Source organism: Alligator mississippiensis, chromosome 8, assembly GCF_030867095.1.
Source record: "Alligator mississippiensis isolate rAllMis1 chromosome 8, rAllMis1, whole genome shotgun sequence".
Taxonomy (NCBI): domain Eukaryota; kingdom Metazoa; phylum Chordata; order Crocodylia; family Alligatoridae; genus Alligator; species Alligator mississippiensis.
This window is the reverse complement of record NC_081831.1, coordinates 20,270,662-20,290,495: the sequence shown is the minus strand read 5'-3', so window position 1 is coordinate 20,290,495 and position 19,834 is coordinate 20,270,662. Positions and strand designations below refer to the sequence as shown.

The 19,834-nt window shown below is 49.1% G+C and overlaps 1 protein-coding gene across 2 annotated transcripts in view; it reads left to right on the top strand.

Moving 5' to 3' along the window:
* The window catches only part of USP43 (ubiquitin specific peptidase 43), a 201,955-nt gene that overhangs the window by 48,309 nt on the left and 133,812 nt on the right, over positions 1–19,834 (top strand). For both annotated transcript variants that reach the window (XM_059732202.1, XM_059732201.1), the window contains one exon: positions 17,406–17,512. In XM_059732202.1, the coding sequence (XP_059588185.1) occupies positions 17,406–17,512 (107 nt within the window). The remainder of the gene's footprint in view (positions 1–17,405; positions 17,513–19,834) is intronic.

Here is a 19,834-nt window from a genome sequence, read left to right as displayed (position 1 = left end):
GGGGTCCTGCAGGGCTCAGTCCTTGGACCGATACTCTTTAATGTCTTCATCAGTGACTTGGACGAGGGAGTCAAATGTACTCTGTCCAAGTTTGCAGATGACACAAAGCTATGGGGAGAAGTGGACACGCCGGAGGGCAGGGAACAGCTGCAGGCAGACCTGGATAGGTTGGACAAGTGGGCAGAAAACAACAGGATGCAGTTCAACAAGGAGAAATGCAAAGTGCTGCACCTAGGGAGGAAAAATGTCCAGCACACCTACAGCCTAGGGAATGACCTGCTGGGTGGCACAGAGGTGGAAAGGGATGTTGGAGTCCTAGTGGACTCCAAGATGAACATGAGCCGGCAGTGTGACGAAGCCATCAGAAAAGCCAATGGCACTTTATCGTGCATCAGCAGATGCATGACGAATAGGTCCAGGGAGGTGATACTTCCCCTCTATAGGGCGCTGGTCAGACCGCAGTTGGAGTACTGCGTGCAATTCTGGGCGCCACACTTCAAGAAGGATGCGGATAACCTGGAGAGGGTCCAGAGAAGGGCAACTCATATGGTCAAGGGCCTGCAGACCAAGCCCTATGAGGAGAGACTAGAGAAACTGGACCTTTTCAGCCTCCGCAAGAGAAGGTTGAGAGGTGAGCTTGTGGCTTCCTATAAGTTCATCACGGGGGCACAGAAGGGAATTCGTGAGTATTTATTCACCAAGGCGCCCCTGGGGGTTACAAGAAACAATGGCCACAAGCTAGCAGAGAGCAGATTTAGACTGGACATTAGGAAGAACTTCTTCACAGTTCGAGTGGCCAAGGTCTGGAACGGGCTCCCAAGGGAGGTGGTGCTCTCCCCTACCCTGGGGGTCTTCAAGAGGAGGTTAGACAAGTATCTAGCTGGGGTCATCTAGACCCAGCACTCTTTCCTGCTTATGCAGGGGGTCGGACTCGATGATCTATTGAGGTCCCTTCCGACCCTAACATCTATGAATCTATGAATCATGTGCTCCTAACCAAGCCTGTCCTTGTGATATATCCTGGTCAGAATAAATGTGCCAGTTAGATGCTGTGGCCAGGTCTGTACTCACCAGCTCGGTAGAAGGAACAGCTTTAGGTTTGCGCTCTCATATATATGCAATTAAGTCAGTACGTTGAATGCAGATGCCTAAAATTAGTATCCTGGCTTTGTGGAGACACTGCTAGTAGATAACTTGCTTAATTTTCAGAGGGTTTGAGTCCCCAGAGCTCCTGTTGAAGGTAAGGCTCCCCATCTCTCTCACTCCTGTGCAAATAACCATGGACCCTCCCACACTCAGACTAATTCACACCCACACACACATGCATGCTAATTCCCTCCTGTAGTCTTCTACACATACACACAGGCACATGCATTCTCTTTCTTTTGCACGTCCACAGAGGAGAGGCCCTTTTGTTTAAGACATTAGGTTGCTGAGCAGCTGAGAAGAAAATTAATTGGCATCTCTCTCATGCTTGCAGAAGCAAAGAGTGAGCTTTGAACTCCTCGTCAGGGCTACATCCCAAAAGAACTGCGCTTTCCTAATTGCCATTGGAGACAGTGACTTGAGGAAAAGGAAAGTTCCAAAGCTTCTTTAAAGCAATAATGTTTTTTTTCAGGGGAGAGTGGGAGTGGAGAGGAAGTAAATGAAAGTTATTATTTATACTACTGTAGTAATAAGGAATCCTAATCATAGACCAGGAGCCCATCATGTTAGCCAGTGTACAGATAGGACATAAAGATGGTCCTTGCCCCAAGGAGCTGATGGTCTATGTATAAGATGAAAGACAATAGATGGGTGCAGACAGCTGGAGGAGTGCAAGGGAATGCTGAGACAATATTGATCGTGATGATGGGGCAGCGGCTCAGTTCTTTGGCAGCCTAACCCTTGTCAGGTAGTTGATGGGACTCCTAGCAAAGAAAAGTCTTTCAGAAAGGATATGCAAGAAGATAGGGGTAGTTTTGTCCATATCTACAGGAAGCTTTCATCCCAGCTTGTCAGGTAGCATGGGAACACGCACGAGGGCATGTATTGAAAATCTAACTAATCATCCAGTGATGATGGTTGACATTATGGATGGACTGGAGGCAGGCATTGTGTGCGGAATGGGACATAATCAGAAGGGAGGGAATAAGCCACGCAGAGGAAGGTAGTGGAGGGAGGCAGAGGGGGACAACATGGGCAAAGTAATGGGCTAGGATAGGCTCACTGTGCATCCTCAGAGCCTCTACTTCGCAGCCATCAGCCCTGTGTTGCGATCTTTTCAGCTCTCCCTGGCTGCCCTGGGCAGTGCTTCTTTTGGAGGCCTCAGGAGCAGTAACAAGTGGTGCTGGTGGCTCAGTCAGGGGCAGCCGTTCCACTGACTCAGTGCTAGGTCAGCACCCAGTCACTCACACCAGTGCAAAATGTTGCTTATCAGAACAGGTAAGCATTTTGCACTGGTGTAGGGGGCTACACAGAGTGAATGGCAGAACATAGAGGCCAAGAAGTGTGTGTGTAAGTTCTAGCTATAACATAGCCCTGCTGAAGAAATCTTGAGAACTGCACTTGGATACATCTTGAAGAGACATAATTGTTTATACTCTTTAAATACCCAGCTCCTTAAAGACAGCAAAACAGCAGGGCAGATGGCAGAATTCATTAGTGTTCTGCTTATATTGCACTTGGCCAGATGGCGCTGTCCTCTTTCCCTTTGGCACTCACTTGCCTTGGGGGATAATGGTGTGTGTACTTCAGTGGTACTTTTAATCCACTGATGGGAAGTGGGAAACTCAGCTCCGTTTGTTTGTGTGTAGATAATCTCTTGAGGCAGGTCAAATTAAATGAAGGGAAATAGCAGTCTTTGGAGATGAAACTCCTTTGTATGGTGCAGAGAGGGGAGTAAAAGGGTGTTTGATGGACTGTCCTGGCAAGGGTAGTTGATATGGTCAGAATTTGGACAGTTTCCCTGATGCAATAGGTGGAGTGTAGTACAAATAATTTTTCTTTGAATACATTTATAAAGGGCACTTCAACTAGGCAACATGAACCACCGGTGAGAGTTTTAGGACTCGGGATACTTGGGTTGTTTTCCCACATATGCTGTGCGACCGTTGGGAAATCACTTCTCTGTGGCTTTCTCTTCCCTCCTACTTTTTCTGTTTTTTCTGTCTAGACTGTAAGCTCTTTGGAGCAGGCTCTCTCTCACTTCATGTAGGTATAGTGCCTAGCACAGTGGGATCTCAAGCTCAGTTGGAGGTTCTTGGTGTTTCTCTAATAAAATAGGCTTAAAAATTGGATGGGCTGTGACATGGTTGTCCTTGAGTATTTTGCTGCAAACCTTCTTCTCTTCACAACTCATTGCTGTAGCAATGTAACTACAATTCTCTGACCTCATCACAGGAGAAGCTTACACTATGTGATATGTAGTCATTAATTAAGCTTCACAATATCTTTGGGAGTATGTAAAGGACATATAGGACATAGAACCCCATGACCTATTGCTCACATGCATATGCACCAGAATTGAACCCAACTACTGTTTAAAAGCATCACTTCAGGACCATTTATGGTGGGGAGGAAGAATGCTGCATCCACTGGAAATTGCAGGGAGAGTTTAGCACTGCAGAATGTCATCATCCCAGTGGGAATTTTCCCTGGGCACCAGAGCTAAAAGCTAGGGTGACTGTGTGTGCCATTTTTGCTGGGATGATCCTGTCAAGGCATCCTGTTGGTTTGGTCAGATGAGATTTTGCCATGCATTTGGTGAGAATGCAGTGGTAATTGTGCATGAAAAGGAGTTGCTGGCTCTCTGGTATCTCACAGTACTGTGAACCTCCATTCCCCACTTTCTGGTGCTCTGCATCCACTCCCCTCTGCTCTCCTGCATACCCAGCTGAGATCGGAGCTCAGAGACAGCTGAGTGTGCCCAAATATGGAGCAGGAAGCAGATTCGGGGAATACACTGACCCTATTAATAGCCTTTCCCTTACTCACCATGCAACAGCATCTTCAGTGATCCAAAATCTTTGCACAAGGACAAGTGCAAAGTCCTGCACTTAGCACAGAAGAGTCCCATGCACTAGTACAGGCTGGGGACCAACTGCCTAAGCAGCAGCTCTGCAGAAAAGGACTTGAGGGTTACAGTGGACAAATAAGCTGGGTATGAGTCAACAGGGTCCCCTTCCTTGTTGCCAATAAGGCTAACAGCATACTGGTCTGCATTTGTAGAAGCATTGGCAGTGGATCAAGGGAAGTAATTATTCCCCTCTATTCAGCACTGGTGAGACCACATCTGGAGTACTGTGTCCAGTTTTGGGCCCCCCAATACAGAAAGGATGTGGACAAGTTGGAGAGAGTCCAGCAAAGGGCAACAAAAATGGTGAGGGGGCTGGGGGGACATGAACTATGAGAAAAGACTGGGGGAACTTGGCTTATTTAGTTTAGAGAAGAGAAGGCTGGGGGGAGGGTTTTAATAGCAGCCTTTAACTACCTGAAGGGGGGGTGGTTGGAAGAGGATGGAGCTAGACTGTTTTCAGTGGTGACAGATGACAGAACAAGGAGCAATGGTCTCAGGTTGTAGCAAGGAAAGTTTAGGTTGGGTATTAGGAAAAACCTTTTCACTAGGAGGGTGAGGAAGCACTGGAAAGGGCTACCTAGAGAGGTGGTGGAATCTCCATCCTTGGAGGTTTTCAATACCCAGCTTGGCAAAGTCTTGGCTGGGATGATCTAGTTGGGGCTGGTCCTGCTTTGAGCAAGGGGTTGGACTAGATGTCCTCCTGAGATCCCTTCCAGCCCTAATTTTATATGAATCTAAAATGCTTAGAATCTTTGATTTACATCGCCTCTGAAAACCCTTCCCAGCAGCACAGAGCCCTTTACCAACAGTCCTGGGGCCCTGCCCCCATTGGGCCTTTGTGTCACAACCCTTTCAAGACAGATCCAACAAGAGGCAGACACAAAAGTGATCCTTCCCTCAGCCTGGGCAAGATGCAGCAAGGAGATGTCATTAGCCATGTTAATCTGAAGTCAGGTAGAAAGTAGGGTAGATTTGCACCTTATGGACAGATAAAGCAAGCCTGGAAAAGTTCCCGCAGGCCACAGACCCCAAGTGCCATAAAGCAGTCACAGGCTTTCTGTTTTCCTCAGACAAGACAGAAACAGCTTCTTGCTGAACTTCCAGCTCCAGCACTGTCCCGGCCCTGCGTTGCTCAGCCAGGCAGTTCCTTCTGCTTGAGCACGATTGTGGGAAAGCACAGAGCACCAGCCCACTCCTCTTCCCCACAGCACTTTCCTCTCTCCCTTTTCCTGGGCAACATCTCTTCTCTCTTTCCAGTAGGCTTTCCCTCATGAAGGCAGAGGTAGCCAATCTTTTCTTTAGCAGGTCTGGCCTATGACTTAGGGGCCAGCCTTCTCTCCTCTGCCTCCTGAAGAGGTTTCCTCTAGCTGGTTTTCATACAGACCCTATCTGCAGTGGTTAGGTGGACTGTGGTGAGTCCAGGTTTCATACTTCTGCAGAGTGCAGCATTAACAGGAGCAGCTGGGGTATTATTCTGCATGTAAGTACGTGCAGGGGACTTGGACGCTTCCACGAAGGGTACGGTTTAAGTTCCAAGGTGGACTGACAGGCGGACAGACCTGCTGCCCCAGGTTAGTCCAAGTGCAGAAGGATCCAGATGTCAGTTCTGCATAGAGAGCTGTGCCCAAGGCCCATACAGCACCACCCACCTGAGCCCTGGCTTTTTCCCTGGCCCTTTGGCTGTGGGTGTGGAAGGGACATCAGAAGTGATACACAGGACGTTCTTAGTGAATAAGAGCAGAGGCAGAATGGATTGCTGATGCCTGCAAACATGCACTACTCTCGAGCCACTGCAGCTGCTGCCTGATAGCCTTTGCAGCCATCTTAAGAGCAGCTGACTCTAGCGATTTCGTACTGCAAACATGGGTTCAGTGGTGTCTGGGGTCCTGTTTCCACATTCTCACATGCAACAGTTGAGAACCAAATTGGTCTTCCACACGTGTGGTGGTGACTTCAGGTGCCAGAGTGTAGCACAGCAGCTTAAGGCTGAATTCCTCAGTGATGCTGAGCCAACGTGCCTGGAAAATGTGGGTCCTCAGCGCTGGTCAAAACCTTATCCTTAGTGGGTTCCACTGCACTTTCCATCGACCCAGGGAAATGTCCAGGCCTTTGAGAGAGTTCTTGGGCAGTGCCGGGCACCTATGACATTCATTAGCTTTTCCTCTCCCTGTTTTTTTGCATTAGGAGAAGGTATCTGCCAATCTTCTCTCCTTTCTCTGCTGTGTATATTTATCCCATAGCTAAACAGTGCTTGTGATAATGATTTTTTGTGGGTATGTTCCTGTGGCCTTCTGAATCAGTAGGACTTTTGGTTTGCTGCCTTCTACTGTCCTCTCTAGTTACAGGGTGAAATCCCAAAGGATCTCTGCTTCATCATTTTCTGTTAATGAATTGGGTTTCTGCTTCCACCACCTCTGATCCCTCGGGAGGTGGTATTGCCCACCCAGGTCCCAATGAAAGGCACCAGCCACTTGATTATGCCCTTCCCAGTACACACCGTGTGCCAGCCTCAAACAACTAGTGATAGTATGTATTCTAGTCTCCATATACATATTGCATCTGTCTGTGTTACACCAATTTTCAAAATGTGGTATCCAAGGCAGTTTGTGTGAAGAGCCTGATCTCATGCAGCTGTAATGAGGGCATTAGATGGGCTTATGCAAGCTGTCCTTAGCCCTTTGAGGCATCTTCATCAACATTCCTAATAATTTTTATTCACTTTGGTGCAGGAGTTTTGTTTCCCACTTCTGCAAATCGTCTTCATGCTCTGCTTGGGTTTCCTTCATTCCTTCCCACAGTTCTCACTTTACGCACTACTTTTATAACAGCCAGCATACTATGTTCTTTGGGATACTTTGAAAGGGCTCAGTGTTGCCTAAACAGAAGATCTGTAGTGTTCCTCAACCCCCTTCTTTCTGTCTGGGTACATAGAGTCTGTCAGTGTTTGCTTTGGTGGGTAAACCTCCATGTATGACAAGTTATTTTCCAGTCACAACCTCTTCTAGAATCCAATCTGTTATACCAGCAACACAAGACAGGACTCATTATTAAATGGCAGAATAAATACAGTCTTTGTGCATGATGTGTCTGTAGACAGATAAGCAGAATGAACTGCAAGTCCCCTCTGAATATACACTTACACATTTTCCTCATAGTCACCCCTACATATACATGTTCACCCTAAACCAAATCCCTCCCCAGATACACGCAGGCACCAAATGGTCCCAGCCCACCCATGCTGACCTGGCACCACCTCTTCCCGTCAAACATAAATGCCCAGCTGTAGTGAACACGTGAAAGGATTTGTGTTCAACTGCAGTGCACCCAAATTGCCTCCCCCTGTGTAATTAACTGAAATTACTGATATTGTCAGACTAGTTATTACTTAGAGAATATACTGTAATTTGGAAAGCCTAATATAACTCTTTCCTCATAGTAACCGGCTGCTTGCTCCCCACACCTCAGCTCTCCAGTCTGAAACATGCTCTCAGGTGTAGCTCTGACTTGCTCCATTTTAAAGGTCTATTTGTTGTGAGCTGGATGTGATGGCAGGTTGGGGGGTGGAAATGATTGCAGTGCTACTTCTTGCAATATCATAGTGGCAAAGCTCCAGATTAACAAAGAGACAGATAGAAGCAGAAACAGATTGGCATGCACCCAGATGCATGCCTGCAAGGAGAAGGAGACATGAGCATCGGTGGAAAACGATGTACATTTTGCAAGTGAAGAGAGATTAAAGCACAGGTACACAGGGCTTGTCAGATGGGATCAGACCCCAGCTCACGCACTGTCCTGCCTCCACCACAGTCAGCTTCTGATGCCTCGGAGGAAGATGCAGAGTGCTGCAGCTGCGTGATAATCAGCCAGGTCACGTGGGCAACAGTGAAAGAGAGGGTGTGCGAGAGTGCTTCCCTCAGAGAGTCACTGCTGAGCCAGTTTCCCAGGCTGCTTTTGGACAGTCATGGGGAGCAGCTCATGGTGTCCTGATCACAATTCTCATGGAGCAAATGCCCCCTGATGTGCCATTTCCGACGTGAGTGCTTCATTGGAGCCAGCCCAGCCTCCCGAGCCATCAGGCTGCTAGCATAGGGGATGCTAATGGACACGTTTCTTTCCACCATCTGTTCCAGCCTCATCACAAATGCAAAAAGCTCATTCTGGGCAATGGCGGTGTGAAGAAGTGACTGGGACTGCTGGGCTGGTCAGGATTGAGGGAGGCATGTGTCTCCTCCAATTGAGTCACAAATCAAGGGGTGTCCTGGAAGAAGAAAGTGGGGAAGAGAGCTATTTCCAAGTCAGAGGTCCCTGCAGGTTTCCTGTCATGGGCTCTGGTAGCTAGCGAGGTGAGCTACCCTCCGACTTCCAAGCTGAGGGCCCAAGTCACTACCCCAGGGTCTCATGGTGCCATTTATGGCAGTGCATGGTGCTGCCAGCTCAGCAGGAGGCACTGGCATAAATGAGCATATGAAGCCCAGGATAAGGGTGACCTGGACTTCCGCAGGCTCTCCAAGGTAAGGTGTTTCCAGCAAGGCAGATAGGAAGCAGCCGTGTTGTCTGGGAAGCGGTGCTTCAGGCTCCACCATGGCAGGGATGTAAGACACAGATTGTCCCATCACTGTGTGCCGCTGCTGGTGTTAATGATGGCGATGGCATCATGTCCCACAGCAACCAGACACTGCTGCTTCTCTTGGGACATGGAGATGAACAGGAAAATACAAGTTGGACATCAGTATGAAATGGGCAGGTGCTTAGGGCTGGGCTTTTAGAGCACCTGCTAAAGCAGGCCAGTTTTTTCTGCTGTCTTCCTCCAAAGAAGTGCCCATTGTTTTTACCCCTTCTACCTTCATCTGCTGCTGACGCTGCCAGCCACAGGGCCATCTCAAGCAAGTAAGGGGGCTCAGTGTAGTCTGTGGCCATCATGTGCCTCTGCTCTTAGCCAGTGTCACTTGTCAAAAACATTTTTATGGCAATACCTTGGCTACCTTCCTCTGAGCTAGCAACCATCACTGGGATCCATGGTTGCTTATTTCCCATCAAGCTGATATCTCTTAAGGTTATCATTGGGGTCAGGCCCTGATCTCTGTCTCAAAAGAGCTCACAGTTGAAAAGAGACCAGCTAGCAGAAGGGCAGGCTCAGAAACAGGCCCTGAGAGTGGAAGTTACTTGTCCAAGGCCTCACAGCTGGTGACTGCAAAGCTGGGAATTGACCCAGGTCACCCTGAGCCTAGTCCAGTGCACTGCCCACAGGATGATGCTACCTTCCTTGTCATCCTGTGGCCTAGGGGTAAGGTGTAGGAGTGGCACTCAGGAAATCCAGGTTGAATTCCTGGCTCTGTCACAAGCCTACTGGGTGACTGGGAAAGTTGCTTCTCCTGCATGTGCCTCACTTTCCCCATCAGTAAATGAGGGATAAGCCTTAGTGCTTTGGTAAAGTGCTTTGAGATCATATGAAGGATCAACTCTGCACAAGAGCTGGTGATTACTGTTCTGCCCCTGACAGGTGCAGTGCAGGCAAAGCCAACCCCATGGCCAGCAGCTCTGGCTCTGCTGTGCTGCCTGGGGTTGTTGCTTTGTCTCGGGCTAAATGGCTTTCTGCAGTGATGCTTCTGTCCTGCAGTCTAAGGTTCACATACACCACCCTGGCCCTGATTTGATTCTTGGGGTCCATTTGTTATGTGGCTGCCTCTCTACCTTGGGAAATCCTTCTGGTACATCCCCAGTGCCAGGCCAGGCTCTTCCAAATCATTTAGCCAGGCTGCAGGTTGACCTCTCCTCAGGATTTGCCTGTCAGCCTCAGCACAGAGCAAAAGGGCAAAGGAGGCTGAGTACCCTGTGCAAGCTGGTCAGAGCCAAGTTGGGGCTGAGCAGCAGCCACCAGATCAGTCGTGCTTCATGCTGTGGCACTGAGTTTCAAAAACATCCCTATGGAAAGGGTGCAGTTTGCAGCACTGACCCAGAACACTAGCTAGTGCATCCTGGTGTAGACCAGCCCAGAGCTGTCCCATCCCACCACTGCCTGAGGCCAGCCCTGTGACGCCAGTCTAGGGCACTGGTGCATCGACTCTTTCTAGAGTCAGTGCCACAGCTCACGATGCTCCTGAGACCATCATGTATTGGGAACCCCTGGTAATAGGTGAGGGCTGGGTCCATTTCATGATGCTTTCTGGGGACCCTCTGCTTACCAGAAGAAACCCCACTGTAGCAGAGGGGTGTTAAGGGTTTGTAGTTGGGTGAGGCAGGGACCCAGAGGAGCCTTCACTGTCCAACTCAACCTTTCTGTTTACAGAGTTAGTGAAGAGTGCTGAAATAATGAGAGGTTTTTGAATGGCTAATGTTAATCATGTAATTATCTGTAATTACAGGCTTCGCAAGCCCTCTTATTACTTGTTTGCTTACGCTGGCACTTGTGGTGGTTTAACTGTCTGGTACTCACGCCCCAGTCTCTCACAACTCCTTCAACAGTGGGGAAGAGCTAAGACCAATGTTTCCCAAAGTATTCATACCTTGGACACACTTTTTGTGGATTAAATTAGATGGCACACTTCACTCTTACACTCAAAAAGGTGTGTGTGTGTGTGTGTGTGTTTATAAGACATATGCAGTAGTGCCCAACATTTGGCCCCATGGGCTGGATGAGAGGTGTTGGGTTCAGATCTATGGGCCCGATTGTGGTGCATGGGGCCATGCTGGCTGGGGCCTGATCCTGCCACATGGAGCTTGGAAATTTGGCATCAGGGGAGCAGTGTTGGTGTTATTTGCCGCTACTCCCTCAGTGCTGAATTTACAGACCCATGGGGAGCCCCACAGGTCAGGTCTGATACAGATAAAGTAGCATTTTTTGCTATGCAGATCAGACTTTAGGTATCTGACCCCACAGCCTAGGGGAAGGGGAAAGCACAGCCACTGGAATCAGAAAATACACACAAAGATCTGCAAAGGCTTTGCTGCCTAGGATCCTGTTTAATGCACAGGTGAATCCCACAAAGACTACGAGGTCCAGCTTACAATGTAGTGGTCGAGGCCAGTAATAGCAGCCTACGAGCCAAGTGAACCTGTTGGTTGCAATAGACATCTGCAGAAGGAGTTGAACGGTGAATTTATTAGGCTTGTGCGAGTACGCAGCTATTTGATCCGGCTTCGGATCCGGCCACTTCAGATGCCAGAGATTCGATCCGGAGCTCCGGACCCGGTTCCCGCTTCGATCCAGCCAAAGTGGCTCCGAAGCTTTGGAGCTGCCTCAGAGATTTGGCCATAGGGTATAATGGGGAATAAAGGAAATATCTATAACTTTGTTGTTTTTTGGCTGATTCAGATGAAATTTGCAGGAGTAGTAGCCCCTGGTGAGGCCACAAAGCCTGCCAAGTTTCAAGAAGATCGGTGCAGGATTTGTGGGGAATTGTACCCCAAATTCTTGAAAGCAAAACTCATGTCATGTGTATGTGTCACACCACAGGGAGGTGACAGCTGCAGGGATGCTAGCCCCTGCTGTGGCCACGAAGCCTGCCAGCTGTCAAGGAGATCGGTGCAGGGCTTCTGGGTTCTGGGGCCCTGCACCTCTAGCTGTAGCTTTCACCCTACTGTACCTTAACACACACAGTGTCACCCATGTCACGAGTTTTGCCCATCAGCAGCCAGAGGTGCAGGGCCTCAGAAGCCAGCCTCCCCCAGCACCTATTTTCTTGACAGCTGGCAGGCTTTGTGGCCTGAGCAGGGGCCACCACGCCTGCAGTTTTCAGCCCTCTGCGCCTTAACACACACGGTCATCTATGTCATGAGTTTTGCCTGTCAGCAGCTTGAGGTGCAGTTCCCCCCAAACTGCTGCACTGGTCTTCTGGAAACTTGGCAGGCTTTGTGGCCTCACCAGGGGCCACCACCCCTGCAGTTTTCACCACTGTGGTGTAACACATAGACATGACATGAGTTTTGCTTTCAAGAATTTGGGGTGCAGGTCCCCCCAAATCCCTGCACCAATCTTCATGAAACTTGGCAGGCTTTGTGGCCTCACCAGGGGCTACTATTCCTGCAAATTTCATCTGAATCAGACAAAAAACAGCGAAGTTATAGATATTTCATTGATTCCCCATTATACCCTATGGCCAGATCTCCGAGGCGGCTCCGAAGCTTTTCCGAAGCAGTTCGAAAGCTCCAAACCGCTTTGGAAGGCCTGACGAAGCCAGCGCTTCGATCCAGACATGCTGCTTTGGACACCAAAGCGTCTGAAGCTTCTCCAGATCTGAAGCGCAATCCGAAGCCTCTTATAGTGCTAGAATTTATTCCTGCCACTGAGGCTAAGTTAATTAGAAAAGCCTCTTCCAAGCCCAGGAGCCTTGGATCTGTGGCTAAGGCTTTCTCTCTCCACTTCTCAGACCTCTGTCCTCCCATCCAGCAGGCCTGGCTTTTCCTGGCTACTTGACACTGCATCAACCACATGTTTGCACAGACTGAAGACTTGGGGAGATTTGTGCAAGTGGGGCTGTATCTCATCCTTGATAGGGTTGGTTCTCTGGAGGGTACCTCTTTAATGGGTGTTTTTGGGCAGGTAGCTCTGTGGGGATCTTTGGCACATGATCTTTCCTAGACTGCACAGTTCTCAGGTCTGGGTAATCTCTCACCTGAGTTAATTATTCTGCATATAGCTTGGAGGGAATGTGTCACAGTGCAGGGCAGCTGAAGCCTACAGCCAAGCAGCTTATCCAGTGGCAGTGACCTACAGCAACCTTTGAGCAGCTGTGGTTTGAATTACCAGAGCTTTGTCTGAAGTGAGCCGCCACCTGCAATTGGCCCGCTGCCATGTGTCACCAAATGCTGTTGAATTACCCTGACACTCAGTTGGCACTGCTGTCCTGGCTTCACGGGCCAGATACAATCCCTTTGCAGGCTGTATCCAGCCTGTGGGCCATGGGGTGCCAACCCCTTGTCTAAAGGTTCTCTGCAGCCCTTAGAGGAGCCTGAGCCCCTACTGAAACCACCCAGGTGTCGTCTTCACTGTCTCCTCTGGCAGGCTTCCAGCATGGAGCAAATCTCACTCTTGAGCACAGCAAAGGAGTCCAACCTCAGTTAAACAGGAATGGCAACCTCATCATAGTGACCCTACAGAGCACTCCCTGTAGCCTCTTCTCTTTGGGGTATTTCCCTAGGAGGCTGAATTAGATGCTCCCTGTTGCTAATCTTCAGCAGAGCTGGGCAGTTTGTTGGTATCAGTATTGCCCTGAAGTTTGGCAGCCAGTGTTGGTCTGGGTGACACCGTTGGCTGGATTGTAAATGCAGCTGCTGTTTGCTTTTAAGCATGCCATTAACATGCACTGACTATTCCCAGACTCCAGGCAATGACCCCAGAAGGCATTTGCCAGTTGAATAGTATTGAAGAGTTCCCTGTTCTAGAATCCTGACAGATAATTTCTACCTCCCCGACAGCGTTAGCTGCCATCACTTGAGCACAAGCTATAAACACCAGCAGTTGCCTGAAGCCTCTGCTCTTCAATTTTGTACAGCAGGAGCAACAAAGATTTATCACGTCTTTGGATGAAATTGCAGTCTGCTCCCACTGCCTGTGTGATACAGTCTGGAACCACAACTACAGATCCACCTGGTGCTTCCCTAAATCTTTCTGGGGTGTTGCTTCTGATGGCAGTATTAGAGTGTGCACAGAAAAGGGCCACTGGTTCATCAGGGCAATTGCAGACATATATATGAGCAAGGCTCTGGCTATTGGACCTGGTGGTGTTAACTAGGGAGTTGGGTTTCAAAACTCCTGGGTTTTGGGGTGATCTGTCAGCCAATCAGCTCTTGAGTAAGTTACTTTACTATCATTGTGCCTCAATTTCCCCTCTGGAACCACATTTACTGGAATACAATAGCTGAGCTCAGTGCTGTTTTTGAAAGGTGCATAGAAGGGATGCTAGGGAAATGCAAGGTAGTCTTTATTTTATATCCTTATTAGCAGAGTCCTGCTTCACACCTGCCTTACAGAAATTCACACCAGTTGATACATTTATTTAATGCTCCTTTTCTGATCATTTACTTAAGGTTAATTAGTGCGTGGAACAATTTTTCTCTTGTGCGTGCTGCACACAGAATAGCTCTTAAGCACAGGTGCACAATGCGGAGAAACACGTACACACACGATTTCACCCTCGCACATGCACTCTCTCTCTTTTGCACATACTCGCGTGCAAGTTCCCCATCTCTCGCCTGCCCTTCGCACCAACCCAGCTCTCAGGAGAGGAGTTTGGAATTGACAGCTGGCAGCATGGAGAAGCCTGCTGCGTGCAGCAGGTGCCTGGGAAGGTGTGAGCTGCTGACTCCTGCTGAGTTGTGCTGCCCGACTGCTGGGTTTCACTGGGGTGGATTTTTCATATGTGTTGCATTGCTGTCTCAGAGCTGCAGTGTCACCCACCTGAGCTGGATCTCTCCTTTATTAAACTGTCCTGGCAACCCTGGTCACTTTCTCTGTGCAAGGAGAGGGATGAGAAGTGCTAACGCATGGATGGATTTTGTTAATTTAATTGTTTCATCAATGCACAAAGCAACCATGAGATTGCCTCGTCTGACTCCTTTATATCACAGGCTATTGTGATTTACCCCATGTATGTTGTATTGAGTCCATTAACTTGTATTTGTTGAAGAAGCTTCCAGAAAAGCATCCATTCTGATCTGGAGGCCCCAAGGGATAGTAAATCTACCAGTTCTCTTGGCCTTTTTTTAGTGGTTAGTCACCCTTGCTGCTAAAACAATTGTGCCTAACTTTGATTTAGAATTTGTCTGGCTTCAACTTCTTATGCCCCTGCCCACTAGATTAAAGAGCCCTTTAGCACTTAATGTTTTTCTTGCCCTGGAGGTACTTATACAGTGGAATCAAGTGACCCCTTGATCTTCTAAGTTAAACAAGATTGGGCTCTTGAAATCTCACTCTAAGGCAGTGGATCTCAAACCTTCTGAACATCTGGTCCTCTGTTAACCCTCGGCCTCTGTCATAGACCAGCCTGTGCACTTACCTTCAGACTTCTGATAGAAAAGATGCAGGGGAGTCATCTGTGGACCACTTCCCACAGCCTTGCTGACTACCAGTGCTCCATGTAAGGGATGTATTTTCTGTCTCTAAGGCATTTTCTCCAGTCCTTGAACCATTCTTTCGTCCCTTTTAAGCACTCATTGTACTATCTTGGCATGCCTTTTCAAATGTGGGCCCCAGACCTGCATGCTGTATTCACCACTGTCAGATTCAGAGGTAAAATCACTTCCCTGCTCCTCACTGCTCTCTGGTTATGCATTCCACTCCTATAAATGAAGCCTCCCTCTCCTTTGTTTTCTGCTGGTGCAGAGAGCTGACTGCTCCTGGCAGTGCTGGGGATGGGAATCATGGCTGCTAGCATATCTCCAGCCATAGCAGACCCTGATGAGAGAATCAGCCTTGTTAACTCAGCTATGTAGGCTCCATCCAGGAGGGGAAAAGGGCAAGAAGCATCAATGGGAGGCATTCTTAGTTCAGGTGCCCCAGCAATTGGAGACACCATGAGGGTCACATCTGACTGTAGCATCTTCACCACAATGGCTTAGTGCCTCACAAGCCTTTGTCTATTTATACTCACAGCACCCTTGGGCTGCAGGCAGTGCTGTTATCCTCATTAGGAGACTAAGGCACAGACAGGCAGAGCCAGAACTGAACCCAGCCTAGATGCCCAGGTTAGAGCCCTGAGCACTCGGCCTCACACCATCCAGCTCTTAGTGGTGTGTCCCTTGCCCTGATGCAGACTATTCCCTCCTCTGTATCTACAGCCTTATCCATCTTGTCTTATGAACAGTTTTCCTGGCTACCTCATCTGCCCCTGATCCCTGGCTAATGCAACTGGTCCAACTCAATGCAGCTGGATTGGCTGCTGGAAGTGCCACTCACCCCTTTGTGCATGCCTGCAGCTGCAGACATGTCTTCACACAGCCTCAGTCTGTTCTGGTAAGCTTTGTGTTCATTTTCTCCAGTTCTGGCTCCTGACTTGGCTTTGGCTTTCTCTGACCCTGATTTTGGCTCTCCCCTGAACCTTAGCTCTGGCCCTGCTCTCTGGCTTCCCCGGCATCCTGACTCAGTTTGGCTTCCTTGACCCTGACCTCAGATCGTCTGTGGAATTTAGCACTGGTTCTGTGACTCCTAGCTCCTGACCTCGGCTTACATCTCAGATTACATTTCTTGGATCTCCCGTCAGCTCCAGTAACCCATGCCCCTGCTCTGCTGACCCACAGGTCGCTGCTAGCGGCCTTCTGATGGTCCGGCTGCCTACATCCTGGCCAAAACCTCACACCTGCCCCTCTTCTTCTCTCCAGTCACTTTTGTTGCTCTTCCTTCCACTCCCTCATGCTGATCAGTATTTTCCTGGAGCAAAATTGCCTGGCATTCAGTGTGCAGAGTGCTGGGCATAAATCTCTCCCAGTGCATCTTTCTTCTTGTAGGAACTCAGCAGCCTTAGGCATGTCACTTAAGGGTACAGAGTGAAAGGCAAACTGTGGGCTGTCTGTATGCCCCCTAAGCACTCACTTCTGTGCTTCTCTGTGTTTGAATATCATGTTCCTCTTGCATAGTGTGATTTCCATCCCCCGGAGATTTGACATCTCCCAAGGCTCCCCTTGCTCTTGCATGGCTCCTTCTCACTAAAGTATAGGCTGGGCTTTTGGCTGCTGCTCCTAATCTGCTTCTTGCAGTGGTTGGCTCAGCTGGAAGCGTGAGTCATTTTCCCTCCAGCTTGTAACCTACCCAGTTTGCAATGAGGACATAGGATAAGTCATTCAAGTGCTGTTAGACCTCCATTGCCTTCCCACAATTCTCCCATGAACCCAGAAAGACAGACAAGTTCTCCTACAGTTCCCTGCAAAATAACTATAGGGTGTTTCTACTGGCTAAAAACAGTGAGATATGACATGCACAGGGAAGTGAGGCTTGCTGCAGTTGTGAGGATAGTCACTCTGATCACCAGGCTGTTCAGTGTGGACACTCAGACCTAGGGACTGCCAACCCGGGTGCGAACCACTTCTGTTATCTCTGCAGTGAAGATGGGCACACATGGAATTGCTGATTTGGGAGCTGCTCCACAGTGGAGTTTCTGTAGGTTGTAACAGTGTTGTGGGGCAAGTGGTTTGTATTAGAGTGGGTCAGAAACCAGGAGGCAAAGCATGAGCTGTGGAGAAGCAGAGGCAGAGATGAGCTTGGAGGCAAGTTCTCTTTTAGGAGAAATTATTGATAACACCCAGAGGGAATGGGATGCAACAAAGAGTATGGGGGTGCTACTAGCAAAGCGTTGATGATCTTTACCAGCTGTTTTATGTTCTCCGAATCTCATTCATTTCTTTGTTCCCTCTGCAGCCTCAGCCTGATGTTGATGAGAGTGATGGCTCTGGAAGCACCCAACCAGCCTCCCAGCTTCCCAAGGGACAGAGCTTTGTGCAGAACCATTTCCAGGCACAGTACAGGTGAGTGGCGGGGAGGGTGAGATGTGTCTTATATCACCAGATCTTCCTGCCCCATCCTTTGCTGTAGAGCTTACAAACCTCCTCCACCCCAGACTTTACCCTGAGCAGTGAGCAGGGCAGGGCTGTGGAGAGGTGATGGTACTGAGAACATGGTACTTGGGTTCAGGACCAGCCCACACCAGCTGTCAGCCACTTGTGGCACCTGGAGCTAAAACTTAGTGGGTTTCCAAAATAAGCAAGTGGTGCTGGGAAGGGATCCTGCCATGGCAGATGAATGGAAACCCCTTGTGGCTTTTGCTATCTAGGAATATAACCTGCAGCTGCATGGAGAAGCCAACTTGGCTATCACATGTAATGCCTTGTGGCCAGGATCTGTCCTCTCCTACTTGAGTGGAAAGAGAGAGTCATTCCAGAGAGATAGGTACACAGGGATTACAGGGGTGTGTGTGACCTTACTTGGGGCCCTTCCACTCTTGGAGCATAAATTGGGACCCGTCTGCACCTCCTCTTTATCTCACCACTTGCCCATACACATTCATTTTTTCAGCCAAGAGTTCTGCACAGACATGGGTACATATTCATGCACATACTTTCCCAACTGGTAGTGAGATCTCATATACACTCATGCACACGCACGTACATTTACACAGAGATGACAGTTTTTAAGGATGAGCTGTCAGACACAGCCAGAGACAGTCAGAAACATAATGATGCCACAGCCCCTTCTTGCCCTCTCCCCCTCCGTATCTTCTAGTCGCACCCTGCTCACTAGTGAACACACGCAGCTTGTCCTCCTGTTAGCCCTGCAGAGCCCCCTGGGGTGGGAGAGCAGGTGGGACTCTCCCTTGGGCAGCTGAGGCTGCAGGAACCTTACTTGTTGGGGATGATATCAGAGGCAGAAGGTACTGAGCTGAGTTTCCAAATCGTAGGTTGAGGTTGTGGTGCTGCATTGGAAAATCACCTTTACAGTTGTAAACTGATACAATTTGCTCTGGAGGTGGTTGAAAGAGAACCCTTGCTGGGGATGTTTAGAGCTTCCTGACTTTAACTGCACTTTAAACAATCCCTGATGTTTTCCATTGCTGCCGGGACCGTGCTGTGGAATAGTGAGTTGGACAAGTCCGTGACAAGGCTGTGAGGCTAAAACAGGCTGTCACTGCAAAGATCCATTCTAGGTGACAGCCCTAATAGCTGATATTCACTGGCACCTTTCATCCAACCATCCTGAAGCACTGTGCAGATTTTACAGACAGGTGCAGGGGAGTTGCTTCCCCCATCAGTGAAATGCAGCCACTTACAGGGTGGAGCATGAAAACATGCAGCCATCCTCTGCTGTACTTTGTATAACAGTTTAGGATGGAATGAGAAGAAGATTATTATACCAAACCCAAAGTACAGGAGGAATTTTGGGTGGGCAAAGGGTAATGATACATCTTGCAAATCAGCCATGAACCTTGGATGACACCCTTACTCTTGAAGTGCTATGGGACCTATAAAGTCTGTGTGTGGAAAGGGCATGTACTTTATTTTTAATCTGAAAGGCAACACCCTAAAGCAATTCCGCACCCCATAACTGCAGGTATGCTTGGTTGGGTGATGTGTCAGAATAGAGTTCCCCCTGCTGCCCCACCAGCATGCCCAAGTGCAGGTACTGCAGGAAGCAGCTGATTCTGGTTCTTGTTGCTGCTGTGCAAATGCTATGGTCATGCCAGTTCATGGGCAGCCAGGTCTGGGAATCTTTTGAGGCATGGGGGAGCAATCAGGATCAGAAGGAATATGCAGAATCTGGGAAGCCAGAAGCTGGGAGGTCAATCTGAAGAGCTGAGTCAGAAAGCTGGAAGGTCAGGCAGAGCATGGAGTCAGAAGGAAAGCTGGGTCGGGTAGCCAGGAGATGAAGCCAGGAGTTGGCTTAGGAAGCTGAAGGGTCAGGGTGAACATGGAGTCCAAGGGCAAGCTGTGTCAGGTAGCCAAGGGACTAGTCAGAGCTGGTAGAGGCACAAGTCAGGGGTCAAGCAGTCTGGGTACAGGTTAAGCCCTGCTGCCCAGACATTTCCTCTTCTGCATCAGGGGTTTATATGGGAAGAGATGGTGGGGTCAGTAGACCCTGGCTGGCCACCCCGGGTGGCAGAGAGTGAGTGAATGACCAGACCCGGAGGGAAATTTCTGGCTGGTTTGCTTGACCTGAATGGTCAGCCAGAGAGGTGGCAGGCTGGGATGAGTGGCTGTGCCAGGCAGGCTGAGATCCCAGGTTTGAGGCCATGGCCTCACAGCTGTTTAGGATTTACTGTGGACATGTTACTCTGAGGCATCAGATTCTGGCTG